This window comes from Toxotes jaculatrix, chromosome 1, assembly GCF_017976425.1.
Source record: "Toxotes jaculatrix isolate fToxJac2 chromosome 1, fToxJac2.pri, whole genome shotgun sequence".
Taxonomy (NCBI): Eukaryota; Metazoa; Chordata; class Actinopteri; family Toxotidae; genus Toxotes; species Toxotes jaculatrix.
The window spans coordinates 1,996,822-2,024,069 of record NC_054394.1 but is presented as its reverse complement, the minus strand read 5'-3'; the positions used below and the strand labels follow the sequence as shown (position 1 = coordinate 2,024,069).

Genomic DNA, 27,248 nt, shown 5'->3' with positions numbered 1-27,248 from the left:
TGCTGTGCTGAGTATTTCCAGCAGCAGTACAGTGTATGTGGGGGTTTAAGACTGAGCTGACTGTTTGTTTATAAGTAGCCCTGAGCCTTAATACGTCTCCTCCTCCTGACTTACAGTATACACACCCCACAGGCCGATGTAATGTAATGTAATGTAATGTAATGTAATGTAATGTAATGTTGACGGTCCCCATCCTTTGCTCTCTGTGTGTCACAGGTGTCAGAGCACCAGCTGAATGATGCCATTGCTCTGGCAGTGGAAAACAGCAAACTGAGAAAGGATAAGAGCCAGTGGAGTATTGATGGTAAATGTTTTTTTTTTTTGTTCATTATCAAATTTTCCACAGTCACTCATTCAGTCATTCACAGCTGCACTTAGTTTCCTCAACTGTAAAAATAAAAAACAAAAACTGTCCTTAATTCTTTGTAGATGGTTGCTGTGACTTTTTAAAAGAACTCACTCTGATACAATTGAATTTGAATTATGAAAGTTGTCCTTCAGTAATTTTGGGTTCCACCTCCATGAAGTTGGGGGACTCACATATACATTAAAGACTGGTCAGCTGTACTTTATTGCAATGAATGCTCACTGCAGCACACTGATCAGCTGTGAATAAGTTCATTATGATGACCGTTACAGTTTAAGAGATAAGACATACCATTCACTCCCATTACAAGCATTCAAATTTCATTTCCTGCTCTGTCCCAGGCCTGCGCAGGCTGGACTCCTGCTCTCACAGCCGGCAGAGGTGTCAGCACTGTCTGGAGAGGAGTTTCAGTCAGCTCACGGTTCGACGGGCTCAGAGGACCATGACCCGCTCCTGCAGCGACAACACCAGCAGCCAGCAACACAGCCGCTGCCTCACCATCCACAACCTCCACAACACACACCATAACCCATCCACTCGTGTCCACAGCCTAGACACACCAAAGGTGAGCAAATGTACCACAGTCTGTATGGAGTACAAAGTCATGTCTTTTGATTTGTAGTTGTGTGTCTTATCTATCTCACTGTTCCCTGTCCTGTAGTCCATGACAGACACATGGTCTGACAACAGACTGTCAGTGCCTGTGTATCCTGATGAAGACTACAACATCCCATACAACTCTGCTACTGCCAGCCTCTCCAGTCAGCAGGCCCTGGATCTGGCCTTCAGGGGCAACAAGGTACCACACCCATCCATCCATCCACTGTAATCCTGGTCTTGTTAGAAAACTACAATATCCTGGGACCCACAATTATTATGTAATCAAAGTATTTGAGCTGAAGTAAACTCAGTCCGCTCATCCATACTCTACAACCACATATCCTGTTCAGGGTCATGGGGTCAGGGACACTATCCCAGTGTCCACTGGGCAGGAGGCAGGGTCTAACTGGGACAAGTTGCCAGATTATCATTAAGTTGGTCCCCTACAGGAACTGAAGACCTTAGAGGAAAGAAATGGTTTTAAGAAAACTTTACATCCAACTATAAACAGCAACAGCAGAATCATTTAATACAAAATACAATACAGCATAAAAATTAGGTTGGTCAGCAAGAGTCAGCAGAAGAGTTATGTTACAGGTAGTAAATTATCATCCAGGAGCATTTCATATTCATTCATATTGCTCTGAGCATCTAAACATGAATGAGCACACTGTGTCTAAACAGCCGCTGAATAAAGTACAGTGTTCCACTGAATTCATATGACACACATGCTTCACATGGTTTATCTCAGTTCACACAAAGACAAAAAATATAAAGACAATAAATCATTCGCGCTCAGTCATTACCCTACAGGCTCCACCAGTCTCATGATTCTTGGGACATGTGTCGGTAAACGTGAGTAAACTGCTGCTGACCAGACACTGGAGCTTTACCTCCTTGCACTGCACTCTCTGCAAACTGCAGTGAGGAAATCGCTGTTGACAAGATGGTGGAATCAGTAATCAGTGTGGCAGGAAATAATCACACCATGTTCAGAGTCACTGCAACCAGCGTTTTGTCTCTTCAGTCATTTGGTTAAACAGTAAATACAGATTTAGGTCCTGTGCTTTTACTTCGCAGTGTTAGCACCTTTAATGCAGCTGTGTGTGAATGTGTGTGTGTGTGTGTGTAGTCCAACAACAGGGTGCGGGCTGCTCCACGTCGGTACTGCTGGCCTCAGGATGTGACCAGTGAGGAGGGTTACAATGGAGACTCCAGTGGTTCCAGCAGAGGGTCCCCAGTTAGAGACGACGGACTGGAGCCCTCATCACACGGCAGCTGCCAGGTACAGCTGCTGAACCACAGAGGGAGCAGTTAGAGTTAGAATCAGCTGTAAAAATGATCACTTCTGCACTTTTCATACATGTGTTAGTGTTCGGTTTAGGAAAAGAAATCCCTATTATTTGGTGCACAATTTTTATTTTTCTAAGATTGTCTACTTTCTTATACAACTTAAAAGTGAATTTGTCATTGTCCCTTTGCCTTTGATTACACAAGTGTAAAGTCTGTCTGTCTATGTCACAATCATCCTTGAATCACTTGTTCAAAGTGTGTAATTTGTGTAGGTTTTTCTTGGTCATGCATCGACCCTCCACTGTCTGAGAGATGCTGCTCTGCTAATGTGCTGTATCTAACAGTATCTGAGTTCAGTGGCCACATTAGGATGTTAAAAGTTGATCAGCATCTCAGTCTGTGTTTGTCACCTCCATTCATTCTCTGACACATCAGAGGAGACAGTGTGGGGGGGGGGGGGGGGGGGGGGGGGGGGCTGTTCTTAATACACTGATTATGATGCTAATCATGTTTCCCTCTGTGCACTAACCATGCTCCTCGCTCCTCTCCTTCCACCGCCTGCAGTTCTTCAGCAGTATATACAAGGCCTTACAAAAGATCCTGAGGTTACTCTTAAGGAATGTATGTGAAGTGATGTGGCCTTTGGTGTTTTGCTGGTCAACGCATGCTGAACAAGTGGCTTTTTACAGACAATGCAGAGAATGGGGGAATTGTTATGCTGCTCATGGTGGGAGCTGCTGGCTTTCTCTTTATGACATTGTACAGTCTTGACCTTACTCTGTGAAGGGAGTGAAATAATGCATGTTCTGATTTGGTGATATATAGATAAAATAAAATATATTACATGTTTACAATTGCAGACTCAGTGGGTTAATGTGAAAAGAGGTACTCAGAAGTTGTTCTCATCAATGGCTTTTATCAATAAATCATTGGTAAATAATTGATTAACATTATTAAAACCATTAGTTACGGCTTACACACCCTTTACAAAGTACAGTTAAACCAAAATAGGAGGACTGCTGCATGCAATACTCATCAGCTGTGTATCAGCCTCTCTGCTCTAGGTTTTGTTCTTGTATGTTCACTCCGTGGCCAAAGGTATGTGGACATCGCTGTCATCACATGCATTACATCACATACTACGTCATTTTGTTCTGGAGCTGGTTTTCAACCTGTTTTGACAAGCCGTCCAGATTCAGGCTTTTTTACAGCAGCAGATCCTCGCCCATGTTTTCTGGAACGAAACGTACAACAATCACACATGGCTGTACAACTCCATCACTAGACAAGAACACTGTGAATGGGCAATTTTGTAAAACCCTGGATTAAGCTCAAATATGTTTATTGACATTCAGTGCCAGTTCTGTCCATCTACAAACTGTGCACATCAACTATGATACGGTTGAGGATATGGAAAGATTGTGGTTACCTTTTATTTAAAAAGAGGAACACTGACTGCAAGTCTGTAACAGGACACAAACTGCTTTCTTACCACACTACATTACGAGCACAACACTCCTTGAAAGTTGGCACTGAATGATTATAGTGTGAAGCAGAATTGTCCGATGTGAATGTAATTACTTGTGTTACTGGGCTGGAGTGTGATGTTCAGGTGTACACATACTTTTGGCCATGTAGTGTAGGTTTGAATGCTTCTCGCATTGCATGTTGTGTGCCCGTATGCATCACGCTTGTTGCCTGGCAGGTTGTCAACAGTTTACTGACTGAATCAAACAGTGTGCGAGTGTGAGAGCAGTAGATGAACATGGATGAACATCTGAGCGGAAGCTGGGTACATTATTGCACCTCTCTGTGGCTGCTGCAAGAGAAGTGATTGTGACACAACACTTCCTGTTTGTGTAGCAGGAAGGAGAACGAATAAGAGAACAGTCAGAGGGGAGCAAAGAAGATCTGACCCATCCAGGCTCTGCAGCCTGCACCGACGACAGACTGCACATAGGTAGGAAACCAGTGCTATTATATTGTACATTTGAGCACCTGAATGCTACTTGAGAACAAGCTGATTAATCAGGAAGTTGTTTCAACAACGTGACAGTTAAACCTTGTACTGTGACAACAAGTATTTTAGCTGAAAGTAACTGAGGTTCCATTTCCTGTTTAAGGCAGTGTCTTTTAAGGCAACTCAATGAGGATATGATGATGGAGTTCAACTGGGGCCGCAGCAATTGTCTGTGATCACTTACTGTAGTTACACCCAGGCTGCCAGGGTTCAACAGCAACAGATTTCAGAGTTAGTGTGTTTTACTTCACTTGAAGTTATCCTAGATGATCAACTGTTGCATCACACGTTTAAAGGTAGCACTGCCAAATTCAGACACCACACCCAGCACAGGGTGTTACACCGAGGAGTGAGCAATGAGAATAAAATTCTGTTTTAATAAAAAAAAACCCCAATAAGAATACAGATCATTTTAATATAGAGTATTGGGTTCATGAAATTAAAATTGCAATTTAAAAAAAAAATGTTTTTACAAGAAAAATGTTGATCATTGGGTCGATAATATCAATTTACATGTGCATGTTTTAACATTTTGTGACAGTTCACAGATATTGTATATATCTATCATCTCAGACTGATGAGTCCTTCTGACTCCTGAGCTTCACAGTTTAGTCTTTAAGTGAAATATCTTGACCAGTGTTGCACAAGTTGAATGAAATCTAACCTAAACAGCAACATGTCAGTATTGCCCTTGTGAGCCAGTTTGCATGCTGATAGTAGCATTTAGCACAAGGCATCATGCTCTGGCTCCTTTGGTTTCACTGGGCCTCCTCACTTGTGAAACTGAACCTGATAATACTGTTCATACAGAGGCCTGGATGAGGACATTCTGTCCTCCATGTTGTTCACAGTGTGAATACACAGTAACGCAGACTTTTCGACTTTCCTCTGCTTGGACAGGTGATTCATCAGCGGTGCTCTGCTCACAGCCAAAGAGAGGAGCTCTGAGGAGGCAGGCTCGTGTCGAACAACATACCCAAGAGCAGCCACAGGATCCCTGGGTTCGCCTTTCAGACAGTTCCCCTGAAGAACCGCCTGAGATCCACCACCAACACACTGCAGACAACACCCAGCCTGTCAGCATCCACAGCAAACCTGCCACTATGAGTGACGAAGAGAACGCCGCCGAGATCAATGGCACAACCACAGATGTGACTTCAGATCCTCCGTCCAGCATGACCCCTGAAAACGAGTCCGAAACTATTCCGGAGTTGAAGAAGGGTCCCCCGGTGGCACCCAAACCTGCCTGGTTTCGCCAGAGTCTGAGGAAAATTCGAGACGAGCAGGACCAGAAGAAGCAAGCTAAACCTGCAGAGCAGAGGCCTTCTGTGGGTTCCAACAGGAGCTTTGGAGTCAGATCCGCTTCATCTGGAGCCAACCTGTCAATCAAACAGAAGATCCACTCATTTGAGACTTTTTCCAGTCCAGGGAGTCCAGAGAAGGGAAATGGAAGGGTCCACAGGCCTCCCGTGGCCCCTTCCACCTCCCTTCCTCCAATAGAGAAGGAGTCCAGGAGTCGCCGTGTTTCACATGAAGGTTGTGGGGACAGCAAGCATGAAATCCCTGAAGAGATCCAGTCAAACCAGTCTTCATCTGTTCAGGAGACAGACAACACTGTCTCTGCCTCACCCTCTACCATCACCTCCTCCTCTTTTGAAGCTTGTAGTCAAACAACAGCAAAAGTCTGTGAAGATGAACCTCCCTCCAGCCAGACCCCCACAGATCTGCCACCCTCTGACACCGTCAGCACTGATCTGGACTCTGGGATGAATGATTCTCATTCAGTTCCAGCCCATGATGACAGCAGTGTCTCACCATCCAAACAAGAGTCTGAGCTGGAGAGAGCGGATCAAAGCAGGGTCCCACCCCCTGAGACATCTGTGAGATCCAGTCACGATGAAGAGGAAAGTCCTCCAGAGGGGACGGAAGAGGACGTAGCACAGAGCCAAGGAAAGCTGCAGAGCCCAACTCTGAGTGCTGGTCTACCTGCAGACAGTAACTCCACGAGAGGCTTGGAGGAAGAGGGTTTAGGGAAAATTATCGCCTTCAGTAACCAGGTAATCTGTTACACATGTTAGGAACCATGGTAACGTACTGTATTTGTCATATTCAGGGGTGCAGGGTTGTTCAAAGGGCAGTACTGGTTTATTACAACCTGGGTTTTTACTTGATAGTTTTAACCATCATTTCTATCGGCTCAGGAAATGTGAGCAGTCACATGATCTGGCAGGTTGTTCAGTTTAACCAGATCATCTATGCAACACTTTATCAGGAGGTAAGAGTGACAGTTAAGGTCTCTGAAAACTGAAACCTCAAACCAAAACTGTGGTTCTATCAGTGAGGCACGTTGATAACCAGCTTAGAGCATCAGAGATACGTTATTAGATATGTTATTTCTGACAGAGTCTGCTGGTAAGACCCATAGGTACAAATCAACAAACTGCAGTATGACATGAAATGATGCAGAATACACAGGGCAACACATGGTAAGTACCAGTTTTTAATAGACACGAGCAGCACAGATGAATGATACAAGCTGCGTCCGCTTGCATTTTCATTTTCCTGTTTCCATCGTAGAGCTTTGATTCACAAAGCGCTGCCTCAAAGTAGAAGTTCTTCAGTCTGACACAGATTTTACCCAGAACGTATCAGATCCATCTCACACAGTGCGACATGATATGAACCTGCAAGATCACTGTTATCGCACTGTGTGTGGTCTCTAAGCAGAGCGAGTCAAAGTGGAAGCAGGAAGTGGACATTCACAGAGGACATCTGAGCTATAATTTAACACTTACCTTCATTTCTCTGCCAAATAAGTTTGATTAACCTGAGAGTTTGTTTCCAGCCTTCTGACTGATGGACTGCTCATGTTTCTTGACCCATTCATTTCATTTTTTTCTCCAAATATCAGCAAACATCACTGTTTCTAACCAAAACTATGGAAAAAAAGTTAAAATAAACCAGAATTATCCTTTAAGAAGCTGACTAGTTTCCATAACACACTCTCTACATGCCATGCTGCTTTCTTCCATACTGCTTTAGTTAATTTATTTCCTGCATATGTTTCATATTTAAAATGTTTTCATGTCTTCTATCTCAACAGGATTTGCTCTTATTTCTACATCTATAAGATTATTTTTTATCAGACTTTGTTTTACACATTTTGACTTAATATAACCTTTTAGAAATCTTGCATTTAAAAGCTTGGTTTGTTATATTTTCATTTACAGTCTAATTGTCTGTCCGGTATCCTCCAGTACTGTTTCGGACATGAATAACTAGATTTCAATTGTCTAATATCTTATTCTGTTTTTCAATGTGTTGTTTTTTTTATTCCAGGTTTCACAAGCACTGATGCGCTCTCTGCCAACGTCCTCCAGCCACAGTAACCCTCGCTCCTCAAACCAGCAGGACCCCTCTGCACCGGATTTGACGAACCCTGAGGAGAGTGAGGCTGCTGCAGACGGCAGCGACAGAGGCTTCTCTGTCAGGTGAGACGTCCACTGAGAGCTGCAGTCAACCATGGCCTGTAGCCTTTCATTATTTAAACAGAGACTCTCACAGAGGGCAAACTGTGCCTGTTTGATATTCATCAGGAAGTGGGTTCAGGCTGTAAAAAAAAGCACTTCCTGTTTAATCAGTGACGTGTTCTTTTAAATTATCAGACGTTAATGCCAGATGTTATCAGATGTGCATGCTACTCACATGCTCCTGGCATGCTCTGTGCTCAGAGGTGTCATTACAGCTTCATCTCTGTTTTTGGCTCTTGTTTAACACAGCCTGGCCACACTGAGAGAGTGCACCATCGAGAGAGGGGAGGGGGGATCTCACGACGAGCCAGGAGTCACTTCTGCTTGTGCTCACTCTGTCATCTCAGCCATCCCTTCACAGGAAATACAGACGTTGATCGAGGAAGTCTCAACCTTGGATGAAGACACACTGAAGGTAAAAAAACAAACAAACAAAGAAACTCCAGTTTAATCCAGTTTCACCAGTTCATTTATCATCATGGAGACTAGTTTCAAGTAAAAGTCTGCAGCTGTTCACCAACAGTCAACAAGATGACACCCTATTTAAACAGTTCCTGATTTTGTTGTCTGTTGTAATTTTAGCACAGCAAACACATTATAGATCCATGCTTACATAGAATATTTAAAACCGACAGAAAAACAAAGTCTCATTTTAAAACTGTTTTCATCAGATGCCTGATGGATCATTTTGTTGCAGCTGAATGTGTCTCCTGGTGATGGACTCTGGACATCTTATGGATCTGATGGGGATCTGTCAATATGATGAAATATTACTGTGTTAGTCTATATGTTGTATGTTCTTACATGCAGCTAATCATTTACAGAGCTCATGTACTGGACTCTAACACACTGTGCAGGTCAAACTGTTACTATGGCTGATTACTGAAAACTAAAAAGGCCAATCTGCCTTCATGATAGTTTTGAATAACACTCTCTGGCACGCAGGTTTTGTAATTGATGTGTTTTGCACTCATTTGTTGATCTGTGTGTGTGTGTGTGTGTGTGTGGCCTGAGGCAAACTTTACATGTCTCCTGGTCAAATGGAAATCTCAGTTACAACTCAAATATCCGGCCATCTGGGAGCCATCGTGTGTTCAACATCTGCTGCATATTAAACACCACACTGAGAGCCTTCTGTCATGAATACAGATGATCTGAAAACACAAGGTGCCTCTGTTTAAAGCTCAGTGCCCTGTGTTCTGTGTACAGAAGCCGCTCACACCCTCAAACAGGATTTCACAGGTTAAACTCCTCACCATCACAGGACGGCTCACCCTTTAGATTTACACTGAGTGAAATATTCAAACCCAGTCCCTCAGTCCTGTCTGCACCAAGGGTTTACCCTCAGATTTATAAAGGCATGCACAGTATTCATCATTCAACATATTCAAGTGTTTACCAGTCACTGACCCAAGTCACCCAAAATTATTTTAGGCAGAAAATCATGGACACATTAAAACTCCAGATGTCTTAGTAGGTTCATTTTAATACTTGTTTTTTCAGCTGATATCTGTGCTGCATAATTACGCAGCCATTTTGGCCAGGAGTCTCTGGAAAAAGAGTCTTTGATCTCGAAAGTAATTCCGTGTGAAATATTACGTTTGGAAACATGATCTCGGACTGAAAATACAGTTGCGTGCTAGTGAAGAGAGCTCGGTGGAACAGAGTCCCTGCATGGTTAAAGTGTGATCTCAGATTAAAACTGCTGTAGTAACTCTGCTTCTTCTTCTTTTCTTTCTTTTTTTTTTTTGTTTACTACAGCAACTGGTGGACATCCATGTTGTGATTCTACATAAAGAGGAGGGAGCTGGTCTGGGCTTCAGCATCGCTGGAGGGTCTGACCTGGAGAGCAAAGCTCTGACAGTAAGCTACACTCACCTCAGGCTCACACTGATCATTCAGACCAAAGGTTAGACTCCCACACAGCTACAACCAGCTGTTGAAGATATTAAACTGACCACTAGGTGGAGAACTTCTCAATACTGAGGAGGACAATGCTCAATCATTCTGAGCTCTAACAACGTTTCATTCTCATATCTACACATCCAGCTCATCCAAAACAATAACATCCACAACAACAAATACACAGATGTGATGTGTGGTCCTCACTGCTCTGGAATAAGACTTTTAAAATATTCAAGAGCAATTTTTCTTCGTATCAACAATCACAAAAATTATGCACTTCACTGTAGCAGTTTCCAGTCTTATAGTAAAACTATAAGACTGAAAAGCTCATAACTTTAAATCACTCTACCATCAATGCAAGACAACATTCACAACCACACTTCCTCCTCTTCATTTTTCTCTCCACCACACACACGTACACACACACACAAAATAACTCATCAGAAGCATCGTGAGAACAGAATAGTTTTCAAATGACAGTGTGGTATGGCAGCTGCACAGCACAGGACAGAAAGGACTTAGCCCGGGTGGTGAGGACAGCACAGGGGATTGTAGGCTGTCGTCTACCGGATCTGGACTCAGTGTACACTGCCCGAGTCCAGAAAAGGGCCAGACGCATTGCGACCGATCCCACCCACCCAGGCAACTCACTGCTTCCATCAGGAAAGCGGTACAGGAACATTAAAACAAGCACAAACAGACTCAGGGACAGCTTCTTCCCCAGAGCTGTAAAAGCAATAGCCCCCCCGCAGTGAAACACACAACCCCCCTACAGAACCCTCACACAGGCACCCTCCCCCCTCCAGCCACATACACCCACCTTCTCACACACACACACACACACACACACTCACACCCAGACAGACAGACAGACAGACAGACAGACACGCACGCACGCACGCACGCACACACACACACACACACATCCCTGGTGACAACCACACAGAAGATAATCAACACTGACAGCTTCCATACTTACTTTACTTACTTTGTGTTTATATTTTCATAAGTGTTCTTTTTTAAGTATTTATGTTATTATTCACGTGTGCCTTTAAGCCGAGATTCTCTGAAAAATTTTGTTATGCTCGCATAATGACAATAAAGACTCTTGAATCTTGAATAGCAAATAGTTTTGCTGCAGATCTCAGGTCAGCTGCTAAAGCTAAAAGCTGCTTCACCTGATTTGCATCTTGTTCTGGGTCCAGTTAGAAAAGCTCCACCTGCTGATCTGAGAGCTCTGACTGACTGTAGTCAGTCCCAGTAACAGACAGTCAAACCATGAATTTCTCCAAAGACTGCAATGAGAAACTTGAAGTTGATTCTCTAATGCAGTGAGAGCAAGTGAAGTGATTTGAGCTGGAGCCTTGTTTGTGTGGGTTACCCAGTGTTCTAGTACTGTGACCCAGCTGAAGACAGTGTCTCAGTTGGATTGAGACATCATCCTCTAACTTTATCTTTTTTAAGTGATAAAAAAAAATGTCCTGGTTAAGTTTCTGACCAGACTATCAAAATAAGATCTAGCACCATCTAGCATCAGTCTAGCACCTCAGTGTATGAGTGTGTGTGTGTGTGTGTGTGTGTTTGACGCTGGTTGTTTTCTGTGCAGGTCCACAAAGTGTTTCCCAGCGGCCTGGCAGCTCAGGAGGGCACCATTCAGAAAGGAGACGAGGTGTTGTCTATAAATGGACAAACACTGCGTGGTGTCACTCATGCTGATGCCACCGCTGCTCTGCGTCAGGCCCGCTCTCTGAATCTGGCTGTGGTGGTCGTCTGCAAGAGAACAGAGGAGGAAGCCAGAGAGGGAGGAGGCTGCAGGAGAGAGGAGCCCACCCCTGCAGGTGAGTCAGACTGAAACACACATTTTATTTAATCAGATAAATTATCATCTGAATTTTTCAGTGGTAAAAGGTATGTAGGCTACATTTGTCCTGTTTTGTTGTGTTTTGTACCGCAGTGGAGGAGCAGGGACCTCCGGTGAGTGTGGAGCTGGAGAAAGGAGCTGGAGGAGTTGGTTTTACTCTGGAGGGAGGAAAAGGCTCCATCCATGGAGACAGACCTTTAGTCATCAACAGGATCTTCAAAGGTAAACTCATGATGCAGACATTTTCCAAACTAAGAAATGAGACAACTTCCAATAAAGTCACAGAAAGGAAGAGAGGATGTTATTCATTTCTGGAGTGCAGTTATTTAAAAAAACTAGGAAGAGATCGTCTGCAAAGAACTCACATCTGCACCAGCCACTACATAAAACTGAATCTACTGACACTTGACTGCTCACAGTCTTACTCTGTGATTTACTGGGTTTTTTTTGTGAAGTAGAGAAAAAAAAAAACATTATGGCTTGTTATCAGCACTGAAAGGCAGGAAACAGAGCTAAAAATGAGTTACGTCTGTGTGTGTGTGTCAGGAGGAGCCGCGGAGCAGAGCGGTCTGCAGTGTGGAGACGAACTGCTGCAGGTCCAGGGAGTCAGTCTGCAGGACATGACACGCTTTGAGGCCTGGAACATGATCAAGGCTTTACCTGAAGGAACCATCACGGCGGTGATCAGGAGGAGGCAGGGAGCGGCAGAATGAGACACAGCTGCTGGGAGCTGCTCACACATGAAGAAAGAAAAAGAAAGCAAAACAATTAACAGCACTTGAAGCACATCAGTGTTGACCTTCAGTCAGTGTGGTTCACCTTTCACTGAATGGATTTCTATTTTTTTCTAATTTGACTTTTATGCCTACATAGTAAAAGTGTATTAAAGGGTCAGTTCACCCAATTGCCCCATAAAATCCACATCTTCTTACTTACCCCTGATGCTCCCTACCTTCAGTAGAAATAGTTTCAGTGATAGCTCTATAGTTCTGAACAGAACCGCAGAGCCTGAGCAGTGTCATGCACACAGAGACATAAATCACGCTCTGAAATGAATCATTTGCGTGCACAGTCCATTCATTGTTGTCCCTGAATCATTGAATTTGTGCTCTTGAATCAAGTCAAAGGTAAACACACTGGTGTTCAACAGGAAAACACGCAAAAATCCTAACTTTAGAAACTAACTTAAGCAGCTCATGTGGATCAGATGGTCCAAAGTCTGACAACGACCACCGTTCATTCTGTGTTAGGCCACACAGTGGAGTATGTGCAGCTGACTGATTGCAGCCCATGCTGGCCAGTATTAGTGAAACACTTAATGTTGACCCCACATGGACCAATGTAACAAATGTGATAGCCACCATCATTAATGTGAAGTAATGAATGAGGAATGTGGAGGCACATCAGATCCAAAACACAGCTGATGGCCTGCAGCCAACACAGTAACAGGTGTTTTACCTTTGACATCCATTCAATACAATGTTAAAATGTTAACGTCATGTTTGATGCAAACAACAGAAGTCATTCGAGAGCGTGAAACAGTCATCAGTGCACATGAATTATTCACTCAAAAGAAAGACTGTTTTCTTTCTTAGCTGAAGGAACAGAGTTAAGGCGTCCTCAGAAATCTTTTCTTTCTTCATGCTCACTCTAAAATGAGGTGGTGAATACAGTCTTTTCTTAAGATAAATGGTATATTTTGTTTATATTAGCCACGACTGTAAGATGCAGTAAAACAAGTTTAGGTAAAAATAGAAAAAATAAATAATAATAATAACAAATTGGGTAAATAGCTTTGGAAAGCCAACACATGCTTCAAATATTATTTCATTCCACAGTAGTGAAGTGAACTGAACAGTTTCACCCACTCTGTCCTTCACAGTATGACACAGCGAGCCACAGATCAGACCATGTGAGCCACTTAACATATCATGAAAGGCTGATTTTGGCTAATAAGAGGCAGGTGGTTCTCCCCTCGCTACAGCAGCTGCCTCACAGCTCTGTGTGAAAGTCTAGAAAACGGTTCAGTCTGATTCCGTTCAGACGTTTGCACAGATCTGAAGGAGAAGGGAAGAGCTGCAGGAGACAGGCATGATAAAAGCAACACCTGCAATTCACACAACAATTCATCCCAATACAAAAGCCCCCGCAACAACTCTGTGCTGCTCTTGTACTGGACCTGATTAAGATTGCGATGCATTCAAGTACATCTGTTCATCAGGTGTTGTTTGGAAAAAATCAAAAAACAAAAACAAATAAATAAGCAGTCAGTGTAAAGGAAGAGAATCTTATATATTAGAGTAAATGTCTATTTTTCTCAGCAGTGGTCGTGTATGTATGTGGAAGCAGATCAAACACTGTTAAGCACTTTTGTTGACTCAGTAGCTTTGAGTTTGACCCTTTTACCATTTCACAAAGTTTTCAGTCAAACCAACCTCAGCTGGAATGTTACAGAGCTGTGTTTGTGTCTCAGTCCTGAGCAGGTGACAGGACATTTACAGCTCAGAGGAAGATTTTTTTTTTTTTTCTTTTTTTCTTTGCAAGCACATAAATTAAATTTTGGGGAGAAACCATCACTCAGTCCCCTCTGTGCTCAATAAATGCATTTGTGCGTTTATTACATCCACAAAAGCACACAATAAGAACACAGACGACAGACACTATGAGCAGGTGTCCAAGGGTTTGACATTTCATAGAGCAGGGAATCGAGAGAGGGACAGAGAGAGAGAGAGAGAGAGGGCAGATGTGCATTTTTAACACTGAAGCTTTATTGAACATAGAGCAGATTTCTTTTCTCAAATTAAAATCTTGGCATGGTAATAATTTCTCTGCAAAATATAACCTATGTGCATGCAGTCTCTCACCAGGTTTATAAAATGTGCAGGATTAAGACACAAACATAACACCACAGACCCACAAAACATGTTTTTGATGAAGGTACACTCAAAAGAAAAATCACAATTTAAAAAAACAAAAAAAAACAAAACTATGTTTATAAAATGAGTTACATCTGCTGTAAGAATTCAAAAGAACTTGTATAAAACTGTTCAAAACTGTGCCAAAATCTGTGTGATGTTTCATTTCCCCGTGTTCATACACTGCACAGAAAGAAGACCAGTGGTGGATGACAGGATGCTCCTATTAGTCATTTTAATGCTGGTGAAATACAAAACTAACTGGGTGCAGAACAGTACGAGATCACACAGCTGCATGTGTTCTGACTAAACATGTAAAAACTCGATGTTACGAGTAGCAGCAATCACTCTCAGTTAGAAGAGTAAATTATAAACATCTGACATGTATCATTTTACAAAGACTCTGTTGTGTTGGTCATTAAATTACCCAGGGCCGTGTGTCCTCAGGACAACCAGTTCAGACAAGAAATGTCTGAACTGGTTTGTTGGACCACAAGTTGTCAGGACATGAGAAAACTTTGGATCGGTACGTGAACCTCAATCACACAACACTACGTTTCCTCTGGGTATTTAAGTCAAAAAGTCACAATCTAATTCTTCAAGAGCTGCTTCTGCCTGTAGTTTACATGCTCTTTGACCACCACGTGACTCTGGACACACTGAGACGTTTGTTGGTCAAAGTTCTCTGACTGATGTCGGAGAACGTAAATCAATACTGAATCACATGCTGCTGCTCTGCTCTGCTGTCCGTCACTTCACAATCTGACATGACATATACATGACAAGGAGTTTCTTAGATTGAGCTAATCTCCGAGTAAAATATATGATCCCAGTGATAAACAGTCATGCTTCCCATCATCAAAGGACACTGTGAAGTTCAGTTTATAGTAAACAGGGTCCTCTAGTGGTGAGGGCGCCTAAAAATGTGGTGGAAAAGCTGCTGGTGATTCTGCAGATCAATCACAATGATTTGGCGTCAGTCCAACTAGAGATGTCCCAGCAAGGTGTTTCCTATGAGCAGGACAAAGACCCCGTTTCCATCTACTGTTAACATGTGATGTGTATCTGGCTATCTTATCTGGATCAGGAAAAACAAGTTACTGTATGCGTCTCAGAGAGATGTCAACGACGCCCGTACAGTTTGGCCACATTCTTAGGAATAAATCTGTTAAGCTGCCAGACGTCCCCACCCACTAAAAAAAGTGTCCATACCACAGCACTGCTTCAGGAGACTTTTGAGGGACAACAACACTGTACAAAATGAGGGTCACATGACTTCCCCACAGGCTCTGATGACACACAGTCTAAATAATGTCTCCCGGTGATTGAAAGGTATTTTACAGATGGCTTAGGATGAGTGTGTCACATGACTGTCAAATTCCACCTAGTAGCCGTCCCCACAGACAATCCCACATCACCTCTCTTAACCTGACACTGTACTGTATTTGTAGGTTACGAACTTTGGCGCTGCCTGTTGGAATATTGACCTGCCCTCACAATGTGGGCAGATCATGATGAACACCTGTTAAACGTAAATGGCATCAGATGTCATCATCCATATTACATAATCAGATACAGGTCACATGTTGGGCAGGAAGTCAAAAAGGTGATTCAGTCTTGATTTACTCTGAACACAGAAACATGTGGTTTCCATTCCCTTTATATTCCTCATGCAGTGGGGTGTTTCCTCTACTTTAGCTGCTACCTCTATGTACACAGAGACAATGTCACATTAAAATAAACACCTGCTGGTTGAATTTAAATCATATACACAAGAAAAATGTCTTTAGATCCACATGTAAGCAACAACATCTCGAGCAGGCATGGTTTGGAAATGGTGGAACACAACTGCAAGGTCTTTCAGTAAGATCACTGGCTACACCGTGAGGTAAAAAGACATCACAGGCAAAAATAGAAAAAGTTTTTTTTTTTTTTTTTTTTCTTTTTTTCAAGGAACGTAAAACAAGACAAGTTAAAACATGTCACAGTATATGGCTTTTCATACACATGGAGGCTCTGGAGGAAGTGGGTACGGCAGCACTAATCAAACCTATGCATCCAGCCTTCCCTCACTCAGACGCTCATCTTCACCCTCTGACACGCTCATTTCATACCGAGCGATTTTCTTCATAAAGTGCTGATTATGTTCAAGCAATACATTTAATCCAGTTATTTAAGTGGGAAAATCCATTAAGTTATCCTTAAGGAACTGTCCACTTCAACCTGAAAGCAGAGGGGATGAGGGAAGGCTTATTACACTGTGTGTCTCTCAAATCACAAAGATGGAGCATTTCCTCTGAGCGAGCCTCAGTGTATGAAGATTAAATGATACAGTACGTTTGTGTGCCCAGTTTCTTCTCAGTACCTGAAGAGGATTCTGGCAGTTGTGGAATAACTTACACATGTATTATCTGTATATACTATTTAGGTAAATATTCAAACCTTAGATAGCATTTTATAATATCTTGTATATTGTTAAGGTTATAAATACAGTCAGGATGTAACTTTTTTTTTTTTTTTTTCTTCCAAGTGCTGTGAGCTTTGATGTTTGTGTGCAGGTACAGAGGAGTGAAGTCTCTCCCTGTCTGTCTGACCTGAAGATGAGCCTTTACGTTAACAGACAGCGTGACATAAATAAAGCCAGTGTGTCAGTGTGGATGGTTATTACTGTACACGTCTGCAGTAAGTATCAAAGCCTGCTCACACATGCCCTGATCTGGACTAGTGGAAATACACTCATGACAGTGCCCACTGTGTGAAGGCATTTCCCATTTCTTTTTCCCCTATACAGAACTATCATTGAGTACAATGTGGAGACAGTGAGGTAGCCTTATGAGAAACACTACACTGGAACTGGCTTTCTGACAAATGGACTAGTACAAATACTACAACACATCTCACCATGTGGATCTCAGAGCGTTTCAATCCACATGATTAAATGAAAAAAAAAGCTCCTGTGTGGACAAAGGTGGTCTAAAATTAAGATCACCGTGGTAACACAGACTGTGTCTGGTCCAGGTTAAGTTCATGCTATTGCTGTAATAGCATGAAGAGAGTCTTTTTTTTCCCCCCCTGGAAATAATGTTTGAAGATAGTGGTCATATAAGAGGTGGGGATGGGGTTTGATGGAGTCCAATCTGAATCCAGTTCTGTCATTTTTATTCACACAGAGATTCTACTGTGACATTCATTAAGCCTGTTTCGAATCATGTTTCCTTTTGCTACAAAGGAGAAGAATCTGTGCTCCTCACTGGGAGGAAGCTGTAGAAGCATGGGTAGAAACACTACACTGTTATGGCAGTGTGCCATGTTAACAGTCTGTTTAACGCCTGTGTCACAGAGTTAGCGTGTGTTTGTACTAGTCAGTAATTTATTTTTCTTCGCAGATGCCTGTAGTGCCAGAAAGAGGCAGATCACGAAGGAAAGATTCAATAAGGGATTTGTTTTGCCACAGAGCTCAGTGAATCCGGGTATTTCACCAGAACCCATCCCTATTTAAAGCGATGGGTTCTGGGTTTATAGGTATAGTTTTTTTTTTTTTTTTTTTTTAATGCTTTTAAATGAAGTGAGTACCATCCCCAAGTACAGAAAGTACATTAAATTACACTGAACCATAGCAGCAAGACAGATTCTATGTTACCATCGGTTAAACAGCCTACAAACACATTAAAAAAACGATTTAAAAATGTTTAAAAACTGTTTGGATATTTTCTTACAGTGAGATAGATCACAGTACATTTCTGTGTCTTTAACACATTAGCACTGCCTTACACTATCTCCAGTAAAGCTCTCGAGCTTTGTTTCTGACGTACCTATGAACATATTACATATTTCATCACAACAGGTTTAACTTACTGTATCATAAACTATGTGACTGGCATTTGTCCATGTTACATGGGATTTTTTCATCACATTGCTTTCCTTTGATTGTAAACTGGTCTAACTGATGGACTGGAAAATCCAGTCATATGCTGACAACCTTTGTAAGTTCAGTTAGTCACAAAAGCCTTTGTTTTGCCAGGTTTTGAGAAGTTGGCTCAAATATAATGAGAGCATACTGAGCACGTGACACAAACCGCAGGCAGCTGATTTGGTTCTAATCTTAAAACGTCATGAGAGCTGTATATGGTGAAAAAGAAAGGGAAATGCGTCTCACAAACCAGTGCCAAGAAAAAAAAAACAAAAAAAAAAAAGAGGAAGACGCTTTTCTGCTCAATCGAGCAGAATTGAACAGGACCTGTTTAAAAGGCATTCGTTCAGAAAGAAAGGTGCTGCCTCCTCTGCATGTCACCTGTGCTTCAGTGTTTGGGTGTAGCTGATATCCATGGTTTATAGGTGAGTGCAGATGAGACAAACAAAGACATTTCAAGTACACTAACAACTGTGTGAGGTATGAGGCAGTACTCCAAACCAACATGATACCAGCATTGGGCAAATAGGATCCATGCAACTTGCAGTGTTTCCCACAGAATTAGATTCGATTTGTGGTGGCAGCTAAGTTGGGGGGGGGTTTGTAATAATAATAACAACAATAATTATCATTGGCCATATGACAAATACATGAGGACAAATACTGAACAATATCCACAGCTCTGTCTCTGTGCTTGGTCTCAGTCTCACCTGTTGCTTCTGCCCTAGCTGACTCCTCCTCATCCCTCTCTTCGTTAGCTTCATCTATCCCTCCCTGACCCTCTCGTGCTTCTTCAGTTGCCCGAGCAGCCCTGGTTGAATCCTGGGCACTCTCAGAACAAATGACCCGGACAGCTGATCACACTAGTCAGAATGTTCAGCTTCCCCGCGTGTTTCTACCTGCTCGGCTTCGCTAATACCGCTGGTATTAGACTGTCTCAGCACGAGCCCAGTTGAGTGTTTGAAAATAATTTCCAATATTCACCTGGAGTTAAAGAATTAACATTAATGCTATCCACTTGCATAAGCAGTTGATACTGACTAGCTGCTATGCTAACTGTCTTCACTGTGTAGAAAAGCCAGCAACAATTCTTCCTCCCACACATGATCCTGTTTCTATTCAGAATGTGCACCGAGAGGAGGCCCTGTTCTCTGACGGGCCAGCTGTGTGTTTTTGTGTGTGTGAGCGAGATAGAGGGAGAGAGGAGGAGAGAGAGAGAGAGAGAGAGAGAGAGAGAGAGAACAAACGAAACACGGTTTTACACCCATTTAAAATAATAAAAAACAAATGAATATCAGTGTTGATGTTGTAATGGGCCAACTCCAATAAATGAATGTATGGGAAACACTGCAGCACGCATGTTTACTGTCATTAGAAGAAGAGGAATGTCTGGTGTCACATCATTCTGGTAAAAAAGGAAAGATATTCTACTCTTTTAACACATGTACAAATATAGATTTTACATCTATTTTCATTTTTTAAGTTTAGAGAAAATAAATTCCACCCACAGACAGAGGGCAGAATTTATTTGCCCCAAACTTGCCCTGGAATTTATTGATATCCATAAAAGGACTGGTTTTGTGAAGCGGAAGCTCTCGTTATTTTGGCCTTTTTTTTTTTTCGGGGTGTAAACTGCTTTCAAATCAGGGGTGTGGACTGCTGGAGGATTTTCTGGATCCCTCCTACAGTCACATAGGAATATATGACTGTACATTAAACACAAAGCATGGATTAGATCTATTTGGATTAAGTGTGCTGACTGCTGTTGAGTTTGGACTGTTTAAAATGGAAAGGACATTTGGCCTGACCAGTCAACAGGCCTCAGGTTTGAAGGTAGATTTCTTAACTCTTAGTATCAAAGGTCCTTGAGGGATCTGACGGCCTTGGCCAGGTTGCTGTAGAACTCCGCCATGCTGGATGGAAAGAACGAGTCCACCACGGAGCGAGGGAGGAAGCCGCCCAGGTCCGTCTGAAAGAAACTGAACACCTGGGTTTTGTTGGGCTCTCTGGAAACAGAGTGTAACACACACACACACAGAAGAAACGGTGATTAAAAAAAAAAAAAAAAAAAACAGAAGCAAAAGTAGCACAGTGAGAATGAACTTGAGCTATGACGAGCATATTCTGAAAACACACCCTGTACTTTTTTAGTGTTTAGTGTTTGTGTGCTCACCCTGAGATGGGGACGCAGATGCAACCACATGCATGGTTGAATCCTCTCACATAGCCAGGCTGGGGAGGGCAGCCCGGGTGACTCACATTGGTGGCTGTTTGACATGACACAGACATTACAGTAATCTTGCTCTCAACCTTGCGAGCTCAGAAACTAAACCAAGAGCCTGCAGGCTTTCATTACAATTAAAGCCATGGTTTGCCTCTTGGGAAACACACTCATCCGCTTTATCACTGAGAGACAGATGAGAAGATCGATATCACTGTCATATCTGTCAGTATGAAGCTGCAGCTAAACTGCACTGTCTCCAGCTCCTGTAGACCCATGCACATCCTTGGATAGATAAGCGAGTGGTATTGATCCTCTCACCTCACACTCAGTAACAGCATGAAGAAGTTTATTTCCCAAAAGATAACTATTCCTTCAAACACTAGAGAGGGTGATCACAAACATATTTAGGGTAAATTCAAATAACTCAGGTCTTAGTTTCCAGTGTTTAGGCCATCATTTCTATCAGTTACGATATTGTTGTACTCACCAAGTTAATTGCTGAGATCTGGGAATAAAATGACATCACTGCAACAAAGTCCATTAGAGCAGGAAACACAGATTATCTAAACCACTTTACTACCAGGAACTGGGTCTGTAGACTGTGATGGAAGTTTACAGCGGATATTTTGGTAACAGTTTTACCGTTAACCTTTGGTTTCACTTTGGGTCACCTATAACTCTGTTTTCAACCAGTCTGAAAATGGAAACGCTTGCCATCACTCTGAAGAGGAAGCATATTGTATTATGAAATGTAAGTTTTAAACAGGGAGGTCATATGGGAAAATAATTTTCTTCTTCCAAAATCCCCTTTCAGCAAGTCAGGACATTTACCCACAGATTTGACATTTAACCCTAAACTTCGGTTCCAAATGACTTCAGCCACAGCCAAATTTCACAAAGCTTTGGACACTACAAGGTTTTAAAATACTCAGCTCATCACTGTTACTGAAGAGTCTGTCCACTGATCATCCCTGGTCAATAATTACCATCCTTTAGGGGAAACAATATACTGAATGGGCATTTGATATCACCTTATTTACAGTTATTGTATATTCCTGCCTTGTTCAGGTTGTTCTGTTATATTAAAACAGGTCTAATTCATGCATTGGTGAATTTTAAGTTTTAATGCTTTGAACTGAAACAGCTAATCACTGCTCGGGCTGTGGACTGCTTGCTTAATGTGCCCCTGAAACATCAGGGGTTGATGTTAGTTGTTCCAAGCCGTTAAAGTCCAGGTTGTTTAGCATTCATTTCCCTGTTTATGCCCTGTGAACACAAACGGTTCTCCATGTGTGTTCCCCTTCACTTAACTGTTAAGAATGTTAAATATCTAAGAACTATTTTAGTTTATTATTATTAATGTTATTAATTTGTATTTTTCTCCTCTTGTTAAGTATTTATCTGTTTATTTTCTTTATTTGTATGTTGATCCTTTTCTGCTGTGACTGTTTTAGAAAAAAAAGGAAAATATTCACTATTCAGTGAGTACAATGTTATTATAACCAACAGACCTAATGGCCACACTTAAAAAAAGTAAGAGCCGAGTTGTAATAAACCACATTATCCTTTAAATTAAATTAAATTAAATTATTCTTTAACCTACATCAACAGCTTTGCAGTCTTATAAAACCACAGGTTGCTAGCTGCAAACAGTGATAACCAAAACAATGAATGACACAGAGGACACACTACATGCCTGTGTTAGGCCACTTATAGCCATAATTTCAGCAGAATCATGTTGACGCAACCCAGAAAAACAGAAAAGCATTAACTCAGACTGTATCAGAGCATCAGTTATCACTATCAGCTTCCATGGAAAATGGGCTGGAACTGAACCAAAGCTGAGGTTCATGGTCCCTACATTCATTTTGAGACTGACAGACTGATCAGCAGATTGTCCCATCTCGGGACAAACGTTTCCGGAAATGCATACCCAGCGACTGATTTTTCAACTAACAGTGACTTCACCGCATGATGTTAGTGCCTTCGTTGCATCTTGCTACTCCAAAGATTAGGCTAATTAAACTGATGACAGATTTTAAAGTGATGGTAAGGAAACCCTGGTAGAGCAGAGAGCAGTCCGCCTCACCACAAAGACCCAAATCCAGCCCCTGGCTACAAGGCCCCAACAAATACAGCTGGTAGTGTTTGTGGGTGGGAAGCTGGTGAGGGATCATGTCTTCATGGCTATAGTGGTAACTTCAGCTCCCTGTTTTTTGATATCTGTGATTAGGATCTGTTTCAGGGAGCTACAGTTCTGTGCCCATCAAGATGTAATCTATTATATATTGAATAAGCTATTAACGTGTGATGTTTAATGGGTTTAGTTTGTTCAGACCTGTAGTGTGTCCTCTGCATCGTAAAATCTCAAACAACCTTGCATCCAAATCACTCCTGCAAGTGAAAACAACTCCTACTGCATGGCACAATGAATCTCAGAAAGCACAAAAGAATCAAGCACAGGAAGAAGAGGAGACAAGAATGGGTCGTTACGCACCATTTGATGAAATGGTGCCATCTTCGTATTTCTTAACTAAAATAACATCTACAAAGTCTCGTGGAGCTATGATACCCATAGCTGCTGAGGGCGTGACTGTTCGGCAGATAGAGATGTCCTGTGCAAGAGTGGGAGACAAGGGAATGTACTCAAAGACTGAGTCGAACAAAGCTAAATCAAAAATGGATATCACCTCTAACATCACATGTATGATTTAAAGCTGCACTGGGCAAGATTTTCATTTAGCAACAATGTATATCAAACAGAAAGAGGTTGGGAATGGTAACTGGCAAAAAAGCAAACGTAAGAGGAAGCTGGATCTAAATATAAACTGTATTCAATACAAATGATCCTTCCCCTCTTGCCCTACTTTAGTGTCCTTTGGTATAGGAGCCAGTGCCCAGCTAGTTTATTAAGCCATGAGGCATAAATGCAGTTAGGTGACATCACATCACTACATTTCTGGGTACTGCAGTTCAGTGTTACACTTTCCAAATGTGCCATTTGAAGCCACCAATATGTTAAGACACCAAGCGCAGCTTTAAAGTAATTCAGACAAACTTTGATGGAAATCAAAAGAAATGTGACTATTGTATGGAGTGACTGGGTTAACTAATACACAGTGATGACAATAATACATCCTCTGATCAGAGGAGAGAAAGGAACACACCTCTGTGATTTGTTCCAAAAGCTCAAACTTTTTGACATTGTTGTCCCATTTGACTCTGAGCCCATTAGGTACAGGTTTCAGGCACTCCCACACTTTCTCCAGGCTGCCGCTGACAACTCCCTCCCCCTTATAACTGCAGAGAGGAGGGCAGAGGACAGGAGACAGTCAGGAGAGTAGATTATCAAGGCATGACCCTGCTGTAAATTAGATTCATACATTCTTGGAAAGCCAAATGATTTAACCCCAGAGAAACTGTGCAACTGTGCCCCTCTCCCCCCAACATCTCCATTAAACATGATAATATACAACTTATACTAAAATACAACTTTTATAAAAAAAAAAAAAAAAAGAGATCATTCTACTGTCATGTACTGAATCCTGTCCTGATCCAAATTAAAGAAGACGCAAGAGGCTTGTTCTAAAGTCATGTGATTTTTAAATGCATCCATGAGTATGTGGTGTGAGTTCCAAAATAACAAGTAACTAAATTCCGCCTCACATTTTTTGTTTTCTTTTACTTTCTCACATGACTAATCTATGGGACTTCCACACACCACCTGTGTTCAGTTTACAGTAAGTAACAGCTGGTAATATTTCTACAATATATTTGTCATGTAAAAGCTAAAGCAGCATTGGCGACAGGCTCACAACAAGCTCTCCACCTTTACCACAAGTTTATTTCTGACAGTTTTCTAACTGGGAAATTGCTTTTAATTTAAGAAAAAGAGGTTGAGGTTTCTCACACATTCCCAGGGAACTCTGACGAGGGACGCCAAGACACAACCACGTCGTTCTGCCAAAGAAAAAGGTAATTTTACAGTGAGCAACATTTGCCGTTGTGTAATGAACAGCCCTGGTACATGTTCTTTCCTCTGACACGCTACATTATTTCAAAACAACAAAGTTATAAATTCTGTGATTCTGAACAGAGTAAATGTGTCAGAAAAGCAATTATGAGTTGATCCCCCATCACTGAGCATCTGTAACTGACTGTTTTCCATGTGTCCAGAGTCGTTGGCACAAGTTGGCCCATAACTGCACTTACTTGTAGCTAATTAAATATGCTATAATATCACTGTCATGGCTGATGAGGCGTGTGTGGACATAGACATGAAATAAGGACAGATAAACTGAATTCTGATTAATATGCACTTTATTAGGAACACCATACTGATACTGGGTAGTTCCTCCCTTTGCTCTCATTAAATCCACAAGATGCTGGAAACCTTCCTCTGAGCTTCTGCTCCATGTTGACATGATTCATCACATCATTCAAGCTGCCAATCTCCTGTTCTACCACATCCCAAAGGTGTTCTACTGGATTCAGGTCTGGAGACTGAGGAGGACACTGAAGTTCACTGAACTCACAGTCATGTTCATGAAACCAATTTGACTTTAGCTGACAGGACTGGAACCTGACTTGGTTTCAGCTGTTATAGTCCATCCACCTCAAGGTTTGGATGTGTTGTTTGTTCTGGGAATCTTCTCTGTTCTCCACAGTTGTAAAGAGTGGTTATCGTTAAGTTTAAGTTTATCGAATTAGCATAGACTTTCTGCCAGCTCCAACCAGTCTGACCTCACTCATGCATGACAACCTGTAAATGCATGATTTTGTGCGTTGTGCCACCACATGATTGGCTGACAGGGTAACTACACAAACGAACAGGTGGACAGGTGTTCCTAACAAAGTGCTCAGTGAGTGTATGTTCAAAATAAATAATATTCAACACAACATTTTGAACAGTTAACTGTACTAAAAGTGAAATATTTACAAAAAACACAATTAATCTAAAAAAAATAAGAGTCAAATACACACAAAGAGCCAATAAGGCTTTTCCGTTCTGCAGCTTACCCACGCACAAATACTCACATTACACATTACACACATTACATTAGCTCCCCAATGGAAAAGTGTGATTGATAAATGTCTTTTAAAGTTTAATATGACAAACTTATTTAACACTGAATACCAGACCTAAATCTATCTACCATTACACCATGTGGTTTGGGGATGCTATCAGAAATCATTACAACATGACAAACTGAAGTAAAGTTGTCACAAGATCCTCATCAACTATATCACTCAAAGACAGTCAGTGGCATATTTTCCAATAGTAAATTACCACTGAGCTGTCTAAAAACTTCTGTCAACAAACACAAAAAAACTATGGACTTCATCAAAGATATATTCTATGCTTGTTTCTATTATTCTGAAAGCAGGGTCTAAGAAAATGTTATTCCTCTGGTAAATCTAATAACACCTGAGCGTTTCATTTCAAAAGTCTCGTGGTTCACCCTCCTGCACAGGGTGGTGTTAGGTAAAATGGTGAATTTCAGTACAGTTAGGACAAACAGCAACCAATGAATCAGTGGTAAAACTGTGTTTATTTATTACACTTGGTGGAATTTGATGTGCCTGCCAAACTGAAAACACGAGTCTCGTAAAAGCTTTAAAGCCTGTAGTATCATGTAAGCTAGCTCCGTCTGTGAGCAAGGCCACATTATGTCACACGATCTTCGGAGAAGCCACCCTTTGGTTCTCTGTACCAGAGAGCAGCATGTATGAGGACAAGTGGATAAAAATCGTATCATAAAATTCATATCAGACAATAACAACACATATTTACCGATTTCTTGCAGATTTTCCACCCGGACTCATCCTTCTTGTAGCTCAGCAAGCAGTCAGATACTGCCCTCGCTTTGTGCTCATAATCCATAATAGTTAGTAAAAGTTGACGTTACCTTGCTAACCTAATTTCCTTGGAATGATAACTGAGGTTGAAGCGGCTGAGTGGCTGAAACCAGGGGCTGTTATGTCTCAGTTCAACAGAAAACCACAGCTGTAGCTCAACTGTGTCAAGCAACTGCAGCGGAGAAAGTACCTAATGATATCAAGTCGACCAAAGCCCGGTCAGGTGAGCGTGAGCCGCCACTACAGAGCTAGCGTTAGCCAAAATGAATGAAACGTGCAAACACGCATCGTTCACTAACAAGCAGCTAGCTCGCTCGGGTACGAGGTTACGTACGTGAATGGAAAAAGACATCCACAACTGTCAAATACTGTTAACTGTAAAACGTGTTAGACTGCGCGGCCACATCTGTCTCTGACAAAACGTTATAATCCAGAAGTAGTTCAACGAATTCCCTGAAATACGAAGCGGAATCACCAGACCAGGAGTCAAATCATGCAGAAAAAACACACTTCCGGTTATAGCTTTCAAAAGAAAATGGGTGTTCACAAACTCATACGTTTATGAAACTCTGTCATGTGCTGTAATAACGCTTTCCGTGTATTTTCAATAGCATTTGCTTATTTAATCAAGTATTGTGGTAACAGTTCAAGAACACCGAAACATCTGATGAAGCGACAAGTCCACATGTTTTATTCTGAAGGCACAAGCGCCCGACTCCTTCCGATAACCTGGGTGACTTCACCCGCAGCTGCAAACCTGGCTT

At 41.9% G+C, this 27,248-nt stretch overlaps 2 protein-coding genes across 2 annotated transcripts in view; one reads left to right on the top strand and one right to left on the bottom strand.

Moving 5' to 3' along the window:
- Positions 1-14,632, top strand: part of il16 (interleukin 16) — a 41,866-nt gene extending 27,234 nt beyond the window's left edge. The window contains exons 15-26 of the mRNA XM_041037262.1: positions 217-304; positions 709-932; positions 1,029-1,166; positions 2,100-2,252; positions 4,124-4,220; positions 5,181-6,337; positions 7,620-7,771; positions 8,060-8,225; positions 9,572-9,673; positions 11,322-11,553; positions 11,670-11,798; positions 12,123-14,632. Of these exons, the coding sequence (XP_040893196.1) occupies positions 217-304; positions 709-932; positions 1,029-1,166; positions 2,100-2,252; positions 4,124-4,220; positions 5,181-6,337; positions 7,620-7,771; positions 8,060-8,225; positions 9,572-9,673; positions 11,322-11,553; positions 11,670-11,798; positions 12,123-12,289 (2,805 nt within the window). The 3' untranslated portion in view covers positions 12,290-14,632. The remainder of the gene's footprint in view (positions 1-216; positions 305-708; positions 933-1,028; positions 1,167-2,099; positions 2,253-4,123; positions 4,221-5,180; positions 6,338-7,619; positions 7,772-8,059; positions 8,226-9,571; positions 9,674-11,321; positions 11,554-11,669; positions 11,799-12,122) is intronic.
- Positions 14,633-16,380: 1,748 nt separating this feature from the next.
- stard5 (StAR-related lipid transfer (START) domain containing 5) lies at positions 16,381-26,954 on the bottom strand. Its single transcript, XM_041037373.1, has 6 exons — positions 26,420-26,954; positions 24,536-24,585; positions 23,793-23,925; positions 23,123-23,240; positions 20,575-20,668; positions 16,381-20,407 (listed from the first exon to the last, which is right to left on the bottom strand). Exons 1-6 carry the CDS (start codon positions 26,507-26,509, stop codon positions 20,257-20,259), a joined length of 636 nt encoding a protein of 211 aa, XP_040893307.1. The 5' UTR covers positions 26,510-26,954; the 3' UTR covers positions 16,381-20,256.
- Positions 26,955-27,248: the final 294 nt, after the last annotated feature.

What these genes read in the sequence shown, in the direction of transcription:
- stard5 (XM_041037373.1), bottom strand. Translation starts at nt 26,509, where the DNA reads ATGGATTATGAGCACAAAGCGAGGGCAGTATCTGACTGCTTGCTGAGC. An exon ending in TCAGAGTTCCCTGGGAATGT is followed by an intron (nt 23,926 to 24,535) that starts GTGAGAAACCTC and finishes TCCTCTCTGCAG; the next exon opens with TTATAAGGGGGAGGGAGTTG. An exon ending in TGGCACCATTTCATCAAATG is followed by an intron (nt 20,669 to 23,122) that starts GTGCGTAACGAC and finishes CATGTCAAACAG; the next exon opens with CCACCAATGTGAGTCACCCG.